Source organism: Ostrea edulis, chromosome 3 (genome assembly GCF_947568905.1).
Source record: "Ostrea edulis chromosome 3, xbOstEdul1.1, whole genome shotgun sequence".
Taxonomy (NCBI): Eukaryota; Metazoa; Mollusca; class Bivalvia; order Ostreida; family Ostreidae; genus Ostrea; species Ostrea edulis.
This window is the reverse complement of record NC_079166.1, coordinates 62300094-62319915: the sequence shown is the minus strand read 5'-3', so window position 1 is coordinate 62319915 and position 19822 is coordinate 62300094. Positions and strand designations below refer to the sequence as shown.

Genomic DNA, 19822 nt, shown 5'->3' with positions numbered 1-19822 from the left:
TGTAGTTCCCTCACCCTCCCTACCCCCCCCCCCCCAACCCCCATACCCCAATCATTTCCACCAACACTACCATATTCCAGATGATGATGATTCGGATAATGATTTATAACACGGCATAAATTTACAGCAGTATGGGTATTTTATCTGGAGATGCATAGAAAATTTTGTGGCAACTTTCTAGTGAAAGATTAAGTGTCCTGGATCCAGGAATTGTGGTTACGGGGGGCGCCACTTTATGAGGCAGTGGGTCCAGGGGAAGCTCCTGGATTTTACAGATTTTATGGGGCTTGAAATATTTCTCCTATTAAGTCATTTGTACTGTTTTCTAAAATTAATAAAATGACCCAAATTTTAAGGGGTTTTGGAAAAAATTAAGTTCTCCCAATAAAGTAATTCAAGAAATCAAAGGATTTTGTCTTTCATTTCTCCGGGAGTGGAAGGAATTGTTGCTTCTTTTATCGTTTAGTACATTTTCCGAAACAAGATACCGCGATTTACCTTAAATTTGAAAATTTTAGGGGGGGGGGGGGTGCGCGCCAACTGCGCCCCCTTTAAATCCGCCACTGCTTTGTTTAAGAAAACAAGGTGCATTTTGTAATCAACACAGACTCAATGTGGGTCCTGTGTATTATCTAATTAGAACAAATTACCAAAAACATGGAAATCTCTATTTCAGTGATTACACACACACACACCACAAACGTGATTCTCACTATCGTGATTCTCACTAACGTGATTCTTACTATCGTGATTCTCACTATCGTTGCTATCGTGATTCTTACTATCGTGATTCTCACTAACGTGATTCTCACTATCGTTACTATCGTGATTCTTACTAACGTGATTCTCACTAACATGATTCTTACTATCGTGATTCTCACTAACGTGATTCTCACTAACGTGATTCTTACTATCGTGATTCTCACTAACGTGATTCTCACTAACATGATTCTTACTATCGTGATTCTCACTAACGTGATTCTTACTATCGTGATTCTCACTAACGTGATTCTTACTATCGTGATTCTCACTAACATGATTCTTACTATCGTGATTCTCACTAACATGATTCTTACTATCGTGATTCTCACTAACATGATTCTTACTATCGTGATTCTCACTAACGTGATTCTTACTATCGTGATTCTCACTAACGTGATTCTTACTATCGTGATTCTCACTAACATGATTCTTACTATCGTGATTCTCACTAACATGATTCTTACTATCGTGATTCTCACTAACATGATTCTTACTATCGTGATTCTCACTAACATGATTCTTACTATCGTGATTCTCACTAACGTGATTCTTACTATCGTGATTCTCACTAACGTGATTCTTACTATCGTGATTCTTACTATCGTGATTCTTACTATCGTGATTCTCACTAACGTGATTCTCACTAACATGATTCTTACTATCGTGATTCTCACTAACATGATTCTTACTATCGTGATTCTCACTAACATGATTCTTACTATCGTGATTCTCACTAACGTGATTCTTACTATCGTGATTCTCACTAACGTGATTCTCACTAACGTGATTCTCACTAACATGATTCTTACTATCGTGATTCTCACTAACGTGATTCTCACTAACATGATTCTTACTATCGTGATTCTCACTAACGTGATTCTCACTAACGTGATTCTTACTATCGTGATTCTCACTAACGTGATTCTTACTATCGTGATTCTCACTAACATGATTCTTACTATCGTGATTCTCACTAACATGATTCTTACTATCGTGATTCTCACTAACATGATTCTTACTATCGTGATTCTCACTAACATGATTCTTACTATCGTGATTCTCACTAACATGATTCTTACTATCGTGATTCTCACTAACGTGATTCTTACTATCGTGATTCTCACTAACGTGATTCTTACTATCGTGATTCTTACTATCGTGATTCTCACTAACGTGATTCTTACTAACATGATTCTTACTATCGTGATTCTCACTAACATGATTCTTACTATCGTGATTCTCACTAACGTGATTCTTACTATCGTTACTATCGTGATTCTTGCTATCGTGATTCTTTCTAACGTTATTCTTACTCACGTGACTCTTACATATACCACTAACGTGATTCTTACTATCGTGATTCTCACTAACGTGATTCTTACTAACATGATTCTTACTATCGTGATTCTCACTAACATGATTCTTACTATCGTGATTCTCACTAACGTGATTCTTACTATCGTTACTATCGTGATTCTTACTATCGTGATTCTTTCTAACGTTATTCTTACTCACGTGACTCTTACATATACCACTAACGTGATTCTTACTATCGTGATTCTCACTAACGTGATTCTTACTATCGTGATTCTCACTAACGTGATTCTTACTATCGTGATTCGTTCTAACGTTATTCTTACTCACGTGACTCTTACATATACCACTAAACGTGATTCTTACATTCAACACTAAGGATTTGTGAACAAAATATAAAAATTCTAACTGCGTAGATGAATTTTCTTCAGAGTGCGCTCTTCCCGGTCCGATAAACGCTCTACTGTTCATTTAAGGTTGAGTCAAGATCGGCAGTGGTTGTGTGTCGGAGGGCATTGTGCTCGCCCACACGGGCACGTGGGTTTCCTCTGGTACTCCGGTTCCCTCCCACACCAATGACCTCGCGATAATATTCGATCCGACAGAGTTTTGATATTAGTTGTGAAACGTGTTTGTTGATGGTCTTAAAATGAATAGAATTTAAAATTTTAAAAGGTCAAAATCGAAAATGATTTTGAACTTATAGAGCAATACATATTGAAGATACACGGTCAAAAAAGCAAATTATGCAAAGGGTCATAACTCTGGTAATATAGGCGACCGTGAGAAAATAGAAATAAATGCCCTTGACACTTACATAATGGTAAAAAAGTGGGAAAACGAATTCTTTGCAAAGGGCCAGTACTCTTGAAAAAGCAGGTCAAGTGTAGCGAAAGTTATGTAACAGTATCACATAGTAATATTTTCAAAATCGTGGCTGCCAGGTCAGAGGTTTTGGTACTAGGGTGGTGCTATTATAACTCCTATACAGACAGACACGACGCCCGGAAGTCGACGACACCCGGCAGTCGACGTCAGACACGACACCCGGAAGTCGACGACACCCGGCAGTCGACGTCAGACACGACACCCGGCAGTCGACGACAAGCAGACACGACAACCGGCAGTCGACGGCAGACAGACACGACAACTGACAGTCGACGACAGACAGACACGACACCCGGCAGTCAACGACAGACACGACACCCGGCAGTCAACGACAGACACAAAATGCGGCAGTCGACAACAGACCCGACACCCGACAGTCGACGACAGACACAAAACCCGGCAGTCGACGACAGACAAGACACCCGGCAGTCGACGACAGACAAGACACCCGGCAGTCGACAACAGACACGACACTCGGCAGTCGACGACAGACAATCATGGATAATAACATAAGGTCAGCTGAGTGGTTGGCTGTAATAAATAAATAGACACTTGTAAATAGATAAATAATTATTTCGTCACATCTATCAGCGATTGTAACACGGCTGAGGAGTATATCTTAAACACGTGTTATTTTATTTTGATTTGCATCACAAAGAAAACACAACATCAGTTGGTGAGGAATTAGAGAAATACAGGGATGTGGATTTCATGATTATCTATTTACATTTCCAATGATGTTCTCTTTTATGTCTCTACAAATTGTAATGATAACCATTTTTTCATTAATGTGTTGCAGTTGTAAATAATGTAGGTCATGAATACCGATAAATATAGTCTATGATTTCCGACAGAAAATAAAAAATAAACTTCATGAAGTATACTGGCGCGAGGCGTCGCGAGGCGTCACAGTTCCTACCCTCATGTATTTTCAAAAAAAGAAATTCATTTCTTTATTATCTTCCAGTATCCATCCAGAAGTAGTAAATATATATATATAGATTTTAAAAAAAAACCATGTGCTAGTCTTGGGAAAACCCAGTTCAATGTATAATTCATAATGGGGAGATAGTTTGATTATATCTTTATAAAGAACTGACGAATTAAAAGGAAAAATTCGCAACAAGACTTTGCAAACATCAATTGAATGCAGTTTTTAATACTGGTATGTGACATGAAGTTTGAAACATATTTCAAAACGCCTACCTGTTTCCTAGAAACACTGGGTTAATCAATATTTTGTCTAGTAAATAATTTTTTTTATTTAAAGTCGGAACTATTTACAATAAACATATTTACAATGAACAAGTAAAATGGGCTGAAAAGTTCTTTAACCGAATCATCTGCAACTTGAATACATTTTCAAATATGTTAGCTCACCTGAGCTCTAGGACTAAAGAACATTTCTCAAACTGGTAACTAATTATGACCTGTTTCTGCTCGTCTTGAGTCTTTCGCTAAATTTTTGAACATTATTTGTCCCTTTTATTCAAAAATGCTACATAAAAATTTCAAAAAATAAATTGGTTGTTTTCTGTGGGGAACAAAACTTGCAAATTTCAAGGTCCCCTGCCCCTAAGAATTCTTCGCTTCACCATGCACATTCAGCAGATAATCTGGAGGCGTATTGATAAGTCTGCTTTTGTGAAATTGGTCATGGATTCAGGTCACGTGATGAAGTGCATTGTTCCATTTATATAATTGTAGTTTGGGTTTTATTTTGTTGGTTTTTCCAATTGAGTTGGGGGTGGGTGGTTGTCTGGGGATTGGGTTTTTTTTTTGGGGGGGGGGTTGTATTTTGTTTTTTTAATTTGCTTTGGGGTGATGTGTTTTTCTTTTCTCTGTTGTTTCTCGGTAGTACGGAGGAGTGTACCAGTTACCTGGACGTTGGTAGAAGACGTACGATGGAGCGGTATATAGGTGTTATAAGCATAGAATCCGAAGCTCGAGAAAATTTTGATATCAGAGTGCAAAATATTTTTTCACATAATGCACACTTATGAATTAGAATTACTCAGTACATAATCATGATTTATTAAGGCGCCTTCCAATGTACTGCAGGAATGTTTTTGCGGTATTTAGTAAATTCACGTATTCAAAGAGATAAACAAAATGGCAACTTCTGATTTTTAGGAGCAAACTACCCTGCATTGGTGCTTTTTCCATGTAGAAGAGTTTACAGATGGAATGGGTGTGTAACCAGTTTTCAACCCAACTCAACCAGAAAAATAACATATACTTAATGAATCAATGTATTTCATTAAAGGAAATAAATGAATGAATCTAAAAAATAAAAACCAAGTTTCTCATAAGCACAGCAAGCAATTTAATTTCAGAACATTCAAAACACACTAATATTATCAATACTTGTATCGGGTAAATTTTCGTTTCCTTGAAAACATTCCTAATTGTATTATAATAAATAGAAAAAAAAGTAATAAAGAAAAAAAAAACTATACATGTACACAAAAAATATTCAAAGTGAAAATGGTGGGAAAGATTATAACTATGGTCATATGTTCACTATATATATAATAGGGTACCAAAATAGCAATTAACTCCTAAATAAACATAACTGCCCTAAGTGAAGAAATATTTAATATAAAGCAAAGAAAATTCCACTTTTCCCGGATACCCACTCCCGCCACAACACGTGGCATCCAATCTCTTAGCAGCATGTAACCATATACACATATATATATATTTAAAAAAAAAGATATTTATTTCATAAACTATTTTTCAGATTGTATATACTATTGAAAATAGATTTGGATTTTCCAGTGTCTGGAAGGGAACGACTCCACGCAAATTCATCCAACACCGGTTGAATAAAGGTACTTCCGGTTGTTGCACGTGAGGAAAATAAGACAGATCTAGACAGAGGGCGAAATTCCAAACCAATTTGTGTAAATGAAAAAAATCTAAACAGCTAGGCCTCACGAATACACGAGGGTTGTCCCAGAATTCCGTAGACTGAGAACAAATGGTTAAACAGTTTTTTCCATGTATTTTCGTTGAAGGATGACTAAAATTTCAGTGGTGTGTCTAGTTTAATACTGGAGTACAAAAAAGTTTAGTAGTACATATATGTATAGTGTTAAGCGGCATAAAAAAATCGGCCACAATGCTGTCATATATTATTCAAGTTATGTAATAATCTAAACGTCTTGTGAAGTAAAATCCTTCACTTCTGTTTGTGATACATTTTTGTATATATGTTATACGATTTCATAGATGTACAATGATAGGCATGACATATAATTCAGAACATTTTCATTAAACAGGAAACGAAAAATAACAGCACTGTCCTTTGTAGTTTAAGGAGCATCTCTCCTATTTCTTCCTCAATATGTTCATCATTATGCTTCATACATTTCCTGTGTTGGCCAGACCACTTACTGGACCATGTGCGGCTCAGTAGAGGGAATATCCCCATTGTCTCCTGCTTCAGCTTTTCTAAATCTGAGAATCTTTCATCTCTCAGCTCAACCTTTAGATAAGGACGAAATCCATCCGCGCTCTAGTCTGGACTGAATAGTGGAAAAATGGTGTAAAATCCGAGTCAAATTCTAACTTCTTTTGCTTTGTTATGTCACTCGGTGCGTCGTACTGGTGTTAAGGTAGATCGATCCTCGTATGATGTCATAAGTTATTGCAAAAATCTTCATTAAATTAAAATTTGCGCATGATAGAAACATATATTTCAGAGGGATTTTATTCACTAAATAACATAAAGAAAATGGTAAAGTATTGGTAGTGAAAAAGTTTATGTTTTCCATAGAAAATCAATTATTTATCATTTAAAAAATGTTGTCAAGGGCAATAACTGCTTTGGTGGTATTCCTCTACTGTATGTCTATTATACAATGACCACAATCAATTTATACATATTTATGAATACGCAGTTTTTTTAAATAAACTGTTGACATTAAAAAAAAAATCATTTTAACAAGTTTTTATCTATTTTTATCATTTTGTTATACGAAAATGTGTGATTTTCTGATGTTGACATAAACTTCAGTTTTTATTTGTTTGACATCTTAAAAAAGGTAGCAACAATGCCAACATACATATTTTCTTTGGTTATTAATTAAATTAAACTATATATTGTGTGGAAATTAATATAATTTTCCCCCTTTCAAACATTAATATTGATAAGTCACATGAGGGTGGAGCTACCTTAAATAGCATTTTCCCTGTTTCCGACTAATACGAGTTTCTTTTTGAATTTCCTCCATGCATGCGAAGAATTCTGTCGCACAGCCATGGCTGCAGTAGCCGTCTGTCCAGCCGGAACGTCACGTGTAAGATCCGTCCCTAAACGGGATGAACGTCCGCTTACCGACAGATTTAGAAACGTTTACCTTTTTGGGACTGTGGTGTTTCGGGAGTTTACCAAACGTTCCCTGGGAATCGTAATAAGTGAAGCCACGTTTTATCGCTTGTCGTGATACTAGTCGGAAAATTATTCATAGTCAGAGAAATTCCTGAGAATACGCTTCTCTGTTTTTTATTTTCTTTCAAGATCCGAGACACCCAACATGCACATAAATTTCCGATAACATCCGGTTAACAGATAATTGGCTAATTCCTTACATGTTCTCTATGAACAAGTGAAGATAACGAACAGTGATGAATCTCACAAATCCTATAAAGAACACAATCTCACTGTCCCAAATCAGAACTTCTACAAATTTCCTCCTCCATTTCTGTTGGACGGCCTCTCTTTCCAGGCTTATTGTATCCGTCCGTGTATTTATCTTATGCTGCCATTTTAATACCGGTGTTGTAGATCCAGACTTCCCCCATAGTGAGACTTCCCCCGGAAGTCTGGCTCTAGAGTAAGCCTTCCCTCCGCGGAAGTCTGGCTCTAGAGCGACCCCCCCCCCCCCCCCGCGGAAGTCTGGCTCTAGAGTGAGCCTCCCCCACCCACCCACCCCCGGAAGTCTGGCTCTAGAGTGAGCCTTCCCCCGGTAGTCTCGCTCTAAAGTGAGCCTTCCCCCCCAGCAGACTTGCTCTAGAATAAACCTTACCCCCAGGGGGAAGACTCACTCTAGAGCCATAACACTCTCTTGAAGTATCGCTCTAGAGGGACACCCCCACGTATCCCCTCCTGCGCAAACTCTGAAATAATTTTTAATTTATCGGACAGGGAATTACCTACCTACATACCTACCTATCTGAAGTTTTACAAGTTTAAAAGCATAACCGATATTTGTACGAAGATGAAAAGTAACATAAATTTGAGAAATGTCCTCCTCCTCTCTCTCCCTCTCTCTCTCTCTCTCTCTCTCTCTCTCTCTCTCTCTCTCTCTCTCTCTCTCTCAGTTGGCGAGTTAAAATGACTTATTAATTCCAATGTGTTTTATTCACCGTTTTCTTCTCTTGAGTTTAATGAGTGACCTAAGCAAAATCATTTAATGCCCTGCTGGAAAAGGTCTTGGTATCTAAACAATCTCCATAAAGTGATAGTAGTTTACCAGGAATAAATGAAGGGGGAAGTCCTGCTATGGGGGGAAGTCTGACTCTACAACTAGTGATAGAGTAGGTCTTCCCACGGGAAGTCTGGCTCTAGAATGAGACTTCCCCGGGGGTTCTCCTGCTCTAGAGTGAGCCTTCCGGGGGGGGGGGGGGGTCTCATAATGGGGGAAGGCTCACCGGCATAATCTATATTTAGCGTATATTTTTCCAAAAAAATTTGTAACTTCAGCAGTATGATTAAAACCACCACCCCTCCTCCTTACTCGTCACCGTAAGGAGGAGGGTGGTTTTAATCAGACTGTAACTTCAGAGTGTTTTTATTTCAATGGAATATACAAATCTCTCATAGAAACCGGTTTTTTTTAAAATGTCATGCATGTATATATCACTGTAATGTAGATTATGATCAGTGATATGACATTTTTAAAAACAGTTTCTATGCGATATTTGTGTATTCCATAGAAATAAAAACACTATGAAGTTACATATTTTATCAAAAATACACCTCAAATGAATATTCAAAAATACAATGAAGGTGGTACCGGAAGTCCTGTTCACAAGCACCTGTTCATTTCATACAGACAAATGATCCAAACTGTTGCAAAACACGTCATATATAAATCAATATTTACGTAACAATAAAGAAATTTAGTGGGGGTGGGGGGATACAAGACGTCTATTATATTGTTGTTTACCAATTATTTTGGAATGTAATTACTGTGGGACGATTTTCATTGGCTGTTTTTTATTTTTTTATTATTATTTTAATTTTTACATTGCGCCGACTATCGGTTTTATAATTAAGGTATCAGTACTTCACTTAATCACGTACAATTTCTTTAAAAAAAAACAACTTATTTTTAGTGCAAATCATTTTTTCTTTTAGTGGTACAAGTTTCATATTTATCTAATTTCAGTTAATCACAAAAATACATGATGAAAATGTTTGTTTGTGTGTATGTTTGCATGTATATATCTTTGTATGTCTGTTTGTTTATATGTATATATGTTTGTTTGTACGTATTTTTGTATGTATGTACATGTATATTTGTTTGTTTGTATGTATGTTTGTTTGTGTGTATGTATGTATGTTTGTACGTGTGTATGTTTGTTTGTTTGTTTGTGTGTATGTATGTTTGTGTTTATTGTTTTACTTCCCATTTGAGAATTTTTCATTTGTGCAGGGATCTCTGTAAGAGTGCAAAATCTCACACGGGGTGTAGAATAGCTTACAAACATTGTCATAACGTAGACACGCGGTGTAAACAGCCTACAAACATTATCATAACGTAGACACGGAGTGTAAACAACCTACAAACATTGTCATAACGTAGACACGGAGTGTAAACAACCTACAAACATTGTCATAACGTAGACACGGAGTGTAAACAACATACAAACATTGTCATAACGTAGACACGGAGTGTAGAACAGCCTACAAACATTGTCATAAAGTAAGGATTAATATTTGCGATTTCAAATTGTTATATCCATATAGGAATTCTGTAAATGATATTAATATAAAAAAAGTGTGAAAAACTGTGGGGATTTTTCTGAAAAGACACAATTGACATGCGTAAAATTTCTTTTCCATTTTTGTTCGAAAAGATGAGTTGTAAACTGTCATTTCAATAGTCTTATTATTCCGCTAGTTTTACATTTGAGGATTTGTAATTCTGTTTCAAATCGCACAAATCAAGCAAATCTCATCAGTACATTAGCATAACTACATTTAAGTGCAAATAGGTTAATACTAATCTCACAATGATTCATGGACCACAAGATTATAGTTCGTCATAGCTGTACAAGAAACGACCAAAAAAAAAATTAAGTATCTGTTTTAATGGAATAACTTAAAATCAAAGTGAGCAAACTGAAATATTTTAATCATCTAATAATTCTTAATATTATATACTAACAAAAGACTTCAGTTAGAGAAATATATATATCACCGTTGTTAAGATTTCAAGAATCATGCAATTGAGACCAGCATTCACGTCCTAGAATCTAAAGACAGAGGTTGGTTATTTTCATTCCCATGTAAATCGTGGTGATTTGCCTCATATTTACTTACTTATGCTTACTCCTCCTAGGCACCTGACCCCACCTCTGGTGTGTCCAGGGGTCCGTGTTTGCCCAACTATCTATTTTGTATTGCTTGTAGGAGTTATGAGATTGATCACTGTTCGTTATCATCACCTTGCATTTAAGAATCTTGTGTCGATTTAAAACCAAGGAATACGAAATGTTTACATTTCATGACTTCATCCAACTATGAAGTTTAGAGTGTTGTCAACGCTCGTTTAACCGCATCAAACCTCACAGCCAATCAAAATGTAGAACCTCACAGCCAATCAAAATGTAGATTACAAAGAAGTGGCATCGGAATCATGGATATACTATTAAATTTTGGAAAAAACGTTTACTTTCGCATTGACTCTTCATTTGGGTATCTATATCGCACTGATGATAAGCAACAACGGTTCACATACAAATTGAATATCAAAATGTCCCCACACACCCATGAGTACCCCTCCCCCAAAAGATGTTAAGGAAAGAGAACTTTTGGCTCCTATATTTGCATTATGCGATTTTTAAAGTCATTTTTTCATCCCATTTCCCAGAACCCTGTGTTTTTCAGTCAGCAAGTTGGAACAGCCACGTATGGAGTAGCACGATGGATGCTTTCCTTAACCTGATTGGTCGGATTGACAGTGTGACGTCAACATTATTGTTTAGTAATTGTGAGTTGTTGTCAAATCAAACACAACATATTCTAAAAAAAAAATTCATAACAAAATAATGGTGGACATTTCTTTCATATGTAACTAAGCGTTGCACACATAATTATGGAATCCGGATAGGGCCACGTAGTTCACTATCGCACCATCGAGGTTCGGGTCGATGGTGCGATTATGCGATGGCGCGATAACGATGGTGCGATACTGCGATGGTACGATGGCGATGATGCGATGACGCTGGCGCGATGACGATGTAGCGATTCTTTACAGCGGCATCGCGTTATCGCATCATCGCCATCGCTCTATCGCACCATCGTCATCGCATTATCGCGCCATCGACCCATACCTCGATGATGCGATGGTTTGATAGTGAACTACGTGGTCCTATCCGGATTCCATACATAATGGCATGTTTGTAAATGTATGTTCAATCTACGTACATGCAAGTACCCCCGAAATATGGTTGAAATATCGCCAATTTATAAAACACCCATCGTCAGAAACCCACGGTTGATTACGCTTCGTTCCTCTCTCCATCACTCGTGGGTCCATTCATTCCTACTCGCTCGTTCTCATGAATAGATATTTTAAAAATATCGTCCAATCAAAGTAATCGTTATAGTAACGGAACGCTTCTGTTTTTAAAGGTAACATCAACTTAACTTTGCTATCACAAGAATTGTATACCGAAATTTGGCTGAAAGTGTCTTGATTGGACAAATTCGCTCCGGGTATACGATGAGCGCCCAATCAAATTGCCTCATTAATTATTGATGAGATTGATTGATTGTATCTTGCTTAACATCTCTCTCGAGAATTTTTCACTCATATGGAGACGTCACCAAGACCGGTGAAGGGCTTCAAATTTAGGCCTATGTTCAGCGCTTACGGCCATTGAGCAACGAGGGTTCTTTGGCGTGCCACACCTACTTTGACACGGGACATCCATTTTTAAGGTCATCTCCGATGACCCATGACATTCACACCAGATGCCGAGCGTTTGGCGATGGAACTGTCACTACTTGTTTTAACGACTTAGGTCTGTCGCGTCCGGGATTCGAACCCCGGCCTACCGCATGCGGGGCGAACGCTCTAACCTTTAGGCCACCGCGGCGGTAAGAACGAGCGAGTAGGAATGAATGGACCCACAGGTGATGGAGAGGGGAACGAAGCGTAATCAGCCGTGGGTTTCCGACGATGTAAAACACCATACAATCAAATGCTGTATGTGGTCTTGTCTATAGTTCATTCCCGTGAAGATCCGATTTAGAATAGATCCTCTGTACCATTAGCTTGTCGTAAGAGGTGGTCCTTTGAAAGTCGAGGCCTTGTGTCATAGCAGATGTGACACGATAAAGACACCCCCCCCCCCCCCCTGCTCAAAGGTCATAAGCGCCGAATATAGGCCTAATTTTGCCAGCCCTTCCCCGACAATTGTGACGTCACCATACGAGTGAATTTTTTACCGAGCGGGACGTTAAACAATATACAACCAACCATCATAGCTTTGAATGTAACACCTTTTTAACTTCAAACGATTGCATGAGCGTTGTGGTCCGTGGGCCTCTAGTTTAAAGAATTCGCCTCCATGCAACTAATCTATTCCAACTACTAAAAGGGAAACATTCCACAACACCTACATGACCTGTAAATCACGTATCTTCTTACAATTAGAGCAAAGGCACTGTATACGTGACTCTATCGAACAACTTAAAAATCAGACCACTGTGAACTATATATTTTAAATATATCGGTAAATGTAATTTAAAAAATTACAATATGTCAACTTATTGCAAGTTTTGTCTTTACATAAACCCAGTAAATTCAAAAATTCCAATGCCACCACCATCCTGAACTCAAATGCAGTACGTTACATTACACAACTACCACATTATAGAACAACATCAGCCCCCCACCCCCACCCCCACCCAATCTAACATGCATAATCGTTTATTTGTCGTAAAATAGTGTGCAGGTTTGAGTTTGTCGTAAAATAGTGTGCAAGGTTGAATCTGTCGTAAAATAGTGCGCAAGGTACGGAACTCTCCTTCCAATGTCCTCCGCTCTGGACAAATTCCAGTCCAGTGTTCTAAGGGTACATCTGACCACAAATAGTTGCGCTTTCTTGTTAAAGACAGACGCCCGACATTTAATTAGTACTCTGACTGATATTTTTTTGGTAAATACCGTGGGAAAAAATTATATCTACTGTAAAGTATGTAAAATAAATTTCCGACTATTCATAGGACCGGTTATCATCATTGCAGATGACGTAGTCAATAACTTTCTGTTTTAAATTCCCATGGTGCTAATCTCAGCCTCTGCTTAGAGCAAACCTGTTTCCACATTTCGCAATATATTGTAGGTAGGGCATGTTATAAATCGGGGCCAGAACGTAGCTTTGTAATATCAATACATAGCGTTTGTCTCTTATTATCATCTAATCAATGTTTGAACTTAAAGGAATTTTTCATATTTTGATGAACGTGTTTCCCGATTCTTAGAACTGACAAGGTCATACTTATATATATATGTACAGACATCTTCTTCCCTATTGTCGGGTCAGGGACAATCAGACCAGGCTTTTTTTTCTTATACGCCGGATGTTCGAAAACCACAAGAATGTCGGCACAATAATACTTTGATGACGGCTTTGCTTGTAAGTATACACAAATAAATAACCGATAAATGTTAAATAGGAAAACCCAGTATCTTCAGGGCACCAGGGCACCTAACTTAATTAATATTGTCATTGGGAAAATAATTCGAGTGAATTGATTTTGGAACATTTCATTGCAAACTAAACCTATCCTTGTATTAGAATATCAAAAATAGCATTAAACCTTCAAACAAGAGGTCCACAATACTCACGGGAATGACATTGGCCTGTTGTTCATTTAAATGATTTTATAACCCTTATATTTCCACGAAAAAAGATGACCCCATATACATTTATATGACCTGGGCCACACGTGCAAACTTCCGCCAGAGGCCGTTTGCACACAAACCAAATCTGTGTGACTATGGGTGGTATGCCCAACCGTATAACAAAATTACTAACAATGTTTTCCTGTTTATATGAAACCCGATTCTAGCCCCTCTCTTAAACCCAGGGTCTATAATTGGAAAATAGTCTTGGGTCCACAAAACTTGGGAATGTTTGCAAATATTGATATGATTTAGCGACTCTTGAAAAAAATGTTTAGAAATTTCCTCTTTATACAGACAGGATACTGACAAGTTGATGTTACAGGGGTTGCAACAGTCTCGTTTAAAGTCAACATTTCGCAAATTCGTTGTAACGATATAGTTTGCCAATACAACCTATCATTGGGTCAAATGCTCTCTGGTGTGTTTTTCATACAGATTGTTTGACCGTTTTTGGCATATTTATTTTTACTACGGATAGTTCCGTTTACCTGCTCATGATATAGGGCTCACGATGGGTGTGACCGGTCGACAGGGGATGCTTATTCCTCCTAGGCACCTGATCCCACCTCTGGTATATCGAGGGGTCCGTGTTTGTCCAACTATCTATTTTGTATTGCTTATAGGAGTTATGAGATTGATCAGTGTTTGTTATCTTCGCCTTTCAAACAGTGCATTCTCATATAAAGCTTTAAATCCATATTTTATGCATGTAAATGTGGTCCCAACCTACCTCCTGGGACCAGGGTTCAAACAAACTTGAATCTAAGGATGACAGCATACTACCCTGTTGTTGGTGGGAAGATTTTCAAATTTCCCCAACTTGAACTTTAAATCCGTAATGTAAATCTGCATTACCTGAAGATGCTTGCATATCAATATAACTATAATCCTGGCATTTCTGGAAATTTATATATATATATATATATCCCCGAAATATGGTTGAAATATCGCCAATTTATAAAACACCATACAATCAAATAAAGTGCTGTATGATCTTGTCTGTAGTTCATTCCCGTGAAGATCTGGGCTAGAATAGGTCCTCAGTATCCCATGTTTGTTGTAAGAGGCGCCTAAATGGGACAGTCCTTCAGATGAAGACGCAAAGGGTCATGATTTGTACAAACTTGAATTTTGGAAGGAATGTTGAACATAAGTTTAATTTTTTTCCTGACCCTGTGTTTATTTAAATGACCCCACCTAAAGACGTTATTAATTTGTGTTACAATTAGTAGTACATAGGGCTTTTTCTACTTCTCGCATTTGTCATCTATCCTCGTAAGAAGAATTCTGATCTCTGCGATGCATGTACATATATTTAGAGTCTAACTCAGATTTACAGAAGCTGCAATCGGCAAGGCAACATAAATGACCAAGGATTAAATTTAAAATCTAAACAGTCTTTAAATTTAAAATTCAGAGTTGCATTCCATAGTAATCGTCCGAAAACACTGTTAAGGATAACGTTTATGGTGCATTGCGATCAGAAACGATGGATTTCACAAATATGAAATATGAATTGATATGCAGTTATTAAATTTTCATTATGAAAAAATTACAGCATCTCCAAAATCCCCATCCGTCGCCATACTTATCGCATGGTTTTCAAAACCGAGGTGCCACTAGTGTACAAGTCATCTTTCATGATGCATATACTAACTGGGTGTATATACACATTAAAAAGCAAAAGCATATCACCATTACTCTGGGTTTGAATTCTGGCCTCGGTCAGTAACGATCCTCGACTTCCCGCGTTTTATTTGATTTTATATTGTTTAGCGTCCCACTCGTGAATTTGTCACCATTGCCAGTGAAAGGCTGCAATATTTATATCTATGCTCAATGCTTACGGTCTTTTAGCAGGGATGGATCTTTATCGTGCCACACCTACTGTGACACGGGGCCTCGGTTTTTGTGGTCTCATCCGAAGGACCGCCCCATTTAGTCGCCTCTTACGACAAGCAAGGGGTACTGAGGACCTATTCCAACCTGGATCCCCCACTGGTAATGATGCCGTTACGGAACTGTGAATGACAGGGATTAACCGTCTTTAAAAATATTTAAAAAGCCAAAACTAAACAATCTATGGTAGAAAAAAAAGTCATTGTGATGGTACATAAAGAACCTGATTAATTAATTATAGTATTTCAAAAACGCCACAAAATTATTTCTTAAAATTTAAGACAACTCTCTCTTCTTGGAGCTTAGTGATGGGTGTTTTTGCTGACGGTTGAAATATTATCGTACAGGTTACGCACCAGAACTCTGATAATATTTGATATTTATAATACTAATTCAGTTTTAATAGGTCTTGACATGCCGTATACACCACATGTCTCTATGACAGTTTTACCTACATGGTAGGTAAGTATATACCTGCAATATCAGATCCCCAGCTGTCGCATGCCCAACTTAGCAGATGCTCCTACCGTCCAATCCAAGCGCGTTACTACAATAGAATAACATTTTAAACACATTCCTGTGACAGGTGAGTTTACTTACCTGTATATTTATTTACTTATATATGAATGTAAAACATTGATCATGCGGCAGATGCGCTGTCATCTCTAAGAAAAGATTAATACATGCCGTTGTCTTTTATATACCGGAAAGTGCGTCTCCGCTCCTTGATCAGCAGCTGGTATTTTAAAAAATGCTGATTGGTCAAAACTGTCACATATACGTATATCATTTTAATAATTTGTATATATAGAAAACTACTTGATCTTAAGTGCGATAAATGCCCTAAAGTATGCCAAATCTCATAAAAGTAATGACATACTTTGGAATAGGTTCTTAAAGAAGCTAACAAAGAAGATTTTGTGCGGGATTAGAAAATGTAACATACGGTGACCGTGCAAGAAGTTTGTCTTCTTGATACCTAAGTGTCTGAAGTACATTGAAGAGAAAAGACGTCAATACAGACCACGTGACCCATTTGGGCCGGAAGTAATCCAGTTAAGGGGGTTACAGACGCATCAAAATTCCCAAAATTATGGAAATACAATTTCATCTCCACAAGATTTGATGCAGATTGAACGAAGAAGGCACGCATATCGTCATTACTAATGAGTTCAAAATACGGCATGCATTTTGTATTATACTCGTTTCAAAATTGTCTTAAATATGACGTCATTTAAACTTGCTTATCTTGCTTTTTAAAATCAATTTAACATCGAAGTAAGTTTACTGCAGAATAGATAAAACTCCACAAGAACAAATATTGAATTAAAAGAGAAAATTGAAAATTTCAGATCTTTAGATCGTGCAAACTCGAGAGAAATGACAGTAGCCGTTCAGAAGCAGCTTCAATGTATAGTATCCAACTGAAGATCAGAAACAGAAAGTAATCCCTTAAAACTCCATTTGACTTTCGTGCTAGGATACAAGATCTGTATGTCTCACACATGGTAGTCCTATGCTGAATTAAGAGTTTAAGCTGTCATTTAGATATTTAATTGCATTTTCATTTAGTTCTCTATTCGTGTTTTGTATTTAATCACACAGATTCTCCATTGTTCTGTGCACAGGAAATGTGCATTTATGAGCATGCGCGAGAAAAAGACCAGGAAGTGTTGTCGAGAAGTTTTATTGGCTTTCGCTTTCTGTGTATCCGATTTTTATCATCATCTTATTCTATTTGTTTTATTCATTTTTATTATTTATTTTGTGTTGGCAGCGCTACTCCATGGAAGCACCGCACTTTATCTGTTATCAGAGAGGGGGGGGGGGGGGAGAATTTATGGAGTTATAGAACCATATGAACTTATGCCTGATATCACCGATGACTCCGCCGCACTACTTTCGGCTGTCGGACCAAAAACTGTGTAAATCTTTCAAACAAATGCTGGGTTTGACTTCTCCTTCATACACTGGAGAAGCTTAAACATTCCAAGTTGTAACGTTTTCATTGGATGGAAATGCGCTTTAAAATTTCTAAATTGGTATCCACTTTTTCAGCCAATGAAACATGCGATTTCAAGTCACGTGTGTGAGAACCAGATTCTCTCTCTCTCTCTCTCTCTCTCTCTCTCTCTCTCTCTCTCTCTCTCTCTCTCTCTCTCATATTTGTTTGTGTTCATTAATGGGTAGGTTATAGTAAGAAAGCATTAAAATATTCGGACTACACGGAAACAGAAAAGATGTTTGATTTCAACAGTTCTAATATTAATTAAGAAATTAACAATCATGTTGTGGCACCATGGTAAATCATTATTAAAATTGTCGTAGGATAGCTAAAATAAGTTCCTTGCAAATAAATGACGGGTATCTTAGAGCAAGGTATATGTGCATATTAGCTAAATTTTCTCATTTTTTTAAAGATAAAAATTCAAGGGAAAAAATGCTTTTTACAAAAAAAAACCCCGAGACATTCCAGCTTGGCTTTTCAAACAACTGTTATGCAAGGTAATTGTGTTATCTTTGAAAATCCACGACAAATTTGCTAAAAAAAGATATTTAAGTCAATCGTCAACCGTCTTTAGAAGCAATCATCTCTATTATCTGATCTGTCACTTTATTCGCGATCGATCAAATCTAGTTCTTGGAGGGGAAGTATTCGGTCAGAGAGTGTATGACACCCAGAGTCGAAGTCGTGGAAAAAACAGATTCTTTTCTCTGTTCGTTTGCTCGCGGAATTTCGCTGAATGAAATCTCGACCTCGTGACTTCAGAGGTCGGCCATGTCTTTATTTGCACGTGGGTGGCGGGAAAGAGGTACATTGGGAAATATACATGGGGAGGAAGGATTTTGAAAAATAAAATTCCTAAAAATATATATATATAGTATCGGTCCAAAAGATACGTTTATCATTAAATGATTATTATTTTTAACGAACTGAAAAGAGGAAAAGCGAAAGCAAAAGTTTAAAGGTGATAATCCCCCAGTTTACTTGAAGGCCCCCTGGGTATAACCGACCTATGTGTTGACTCAGCACAACTACAATTGAAATTTGACATAGTTCATCAACTGTTATAATACATATAAAGGAATCAGCGGTTCTGGAGAATTCGAGTCATATCATTTCATCGAGAAAGAATACTGTACCAATTGTCCATAAAATAGCCCTTATCTTCCAGAAGAATGGTGAAATCTTGTTTTTATTCGGCCCTGTGTTGGGACTCTGCCCCCAATTAGAATGTGATAGATACAGTAAAAGGGAAATCGATCCCTGCAGACGATCTCAATTATCTAGCTAATAACTTACTAAAAGATAAAAATTTCGTCATTCAACGGAAAGAAAGTCAAAGAATGTCAAAATATTTCCGTTTCTGAAACTTAAGGTGTAAATACAAATGGAAACTTTTTTAATATTAATAAAGAATTTTCGAAGGAAGAAAAAAATATCATTTAAAGATTTTTATTCCGTATTTACAATTCAAGTATAATATATACATCATACAAAAAACTCGCCGCACGCTCAAATGACATAATTCTTTGACATGCAGCAGTTGAGAGAAGGTCCAAGCCTCTTTGCAGAATCAGCAATTTGCCTGTATACTTAGTAACGGCTTCTTATCTTTTTGGTCGCAACCCCCTGGCCGTTTACAGATGATATTACAGCGACAATGGACAGTGTCAATAGAAAGTATTTTGTGGACTTTGCGTGTTTATTTTTGTCGACACGAGTCTGTGTCAGGTCCGCACGCCCTAATCTTTGCAAGGTGTTGACTGCTTGGTCAATACTATGCCGACCAGAATCTGAATTT

General features: G+C 37.4%; 1 protein-coding gene across 1 annotated transcript; it reads right to left on the bottom strand.

The window, feature by feature from the left end:
* Positions 1 to 672: 672 nt before the first annotated feature.
* Positions 673 to 2547, bottom strand: LOC125676344 (GATA zinc finger domain-containing protein 14-like). The gene has a single exon (XM_048914226.2). It carries the CDS (start codon positions 2545 to 2547, stop codon positions 673 to 675), a length of 1875 nt encoding a protein of 624 aa, XP_048770183.2.
* Between the last annotated feature and the right edge of the window lie 17275 nt (positions 2548 to 19822).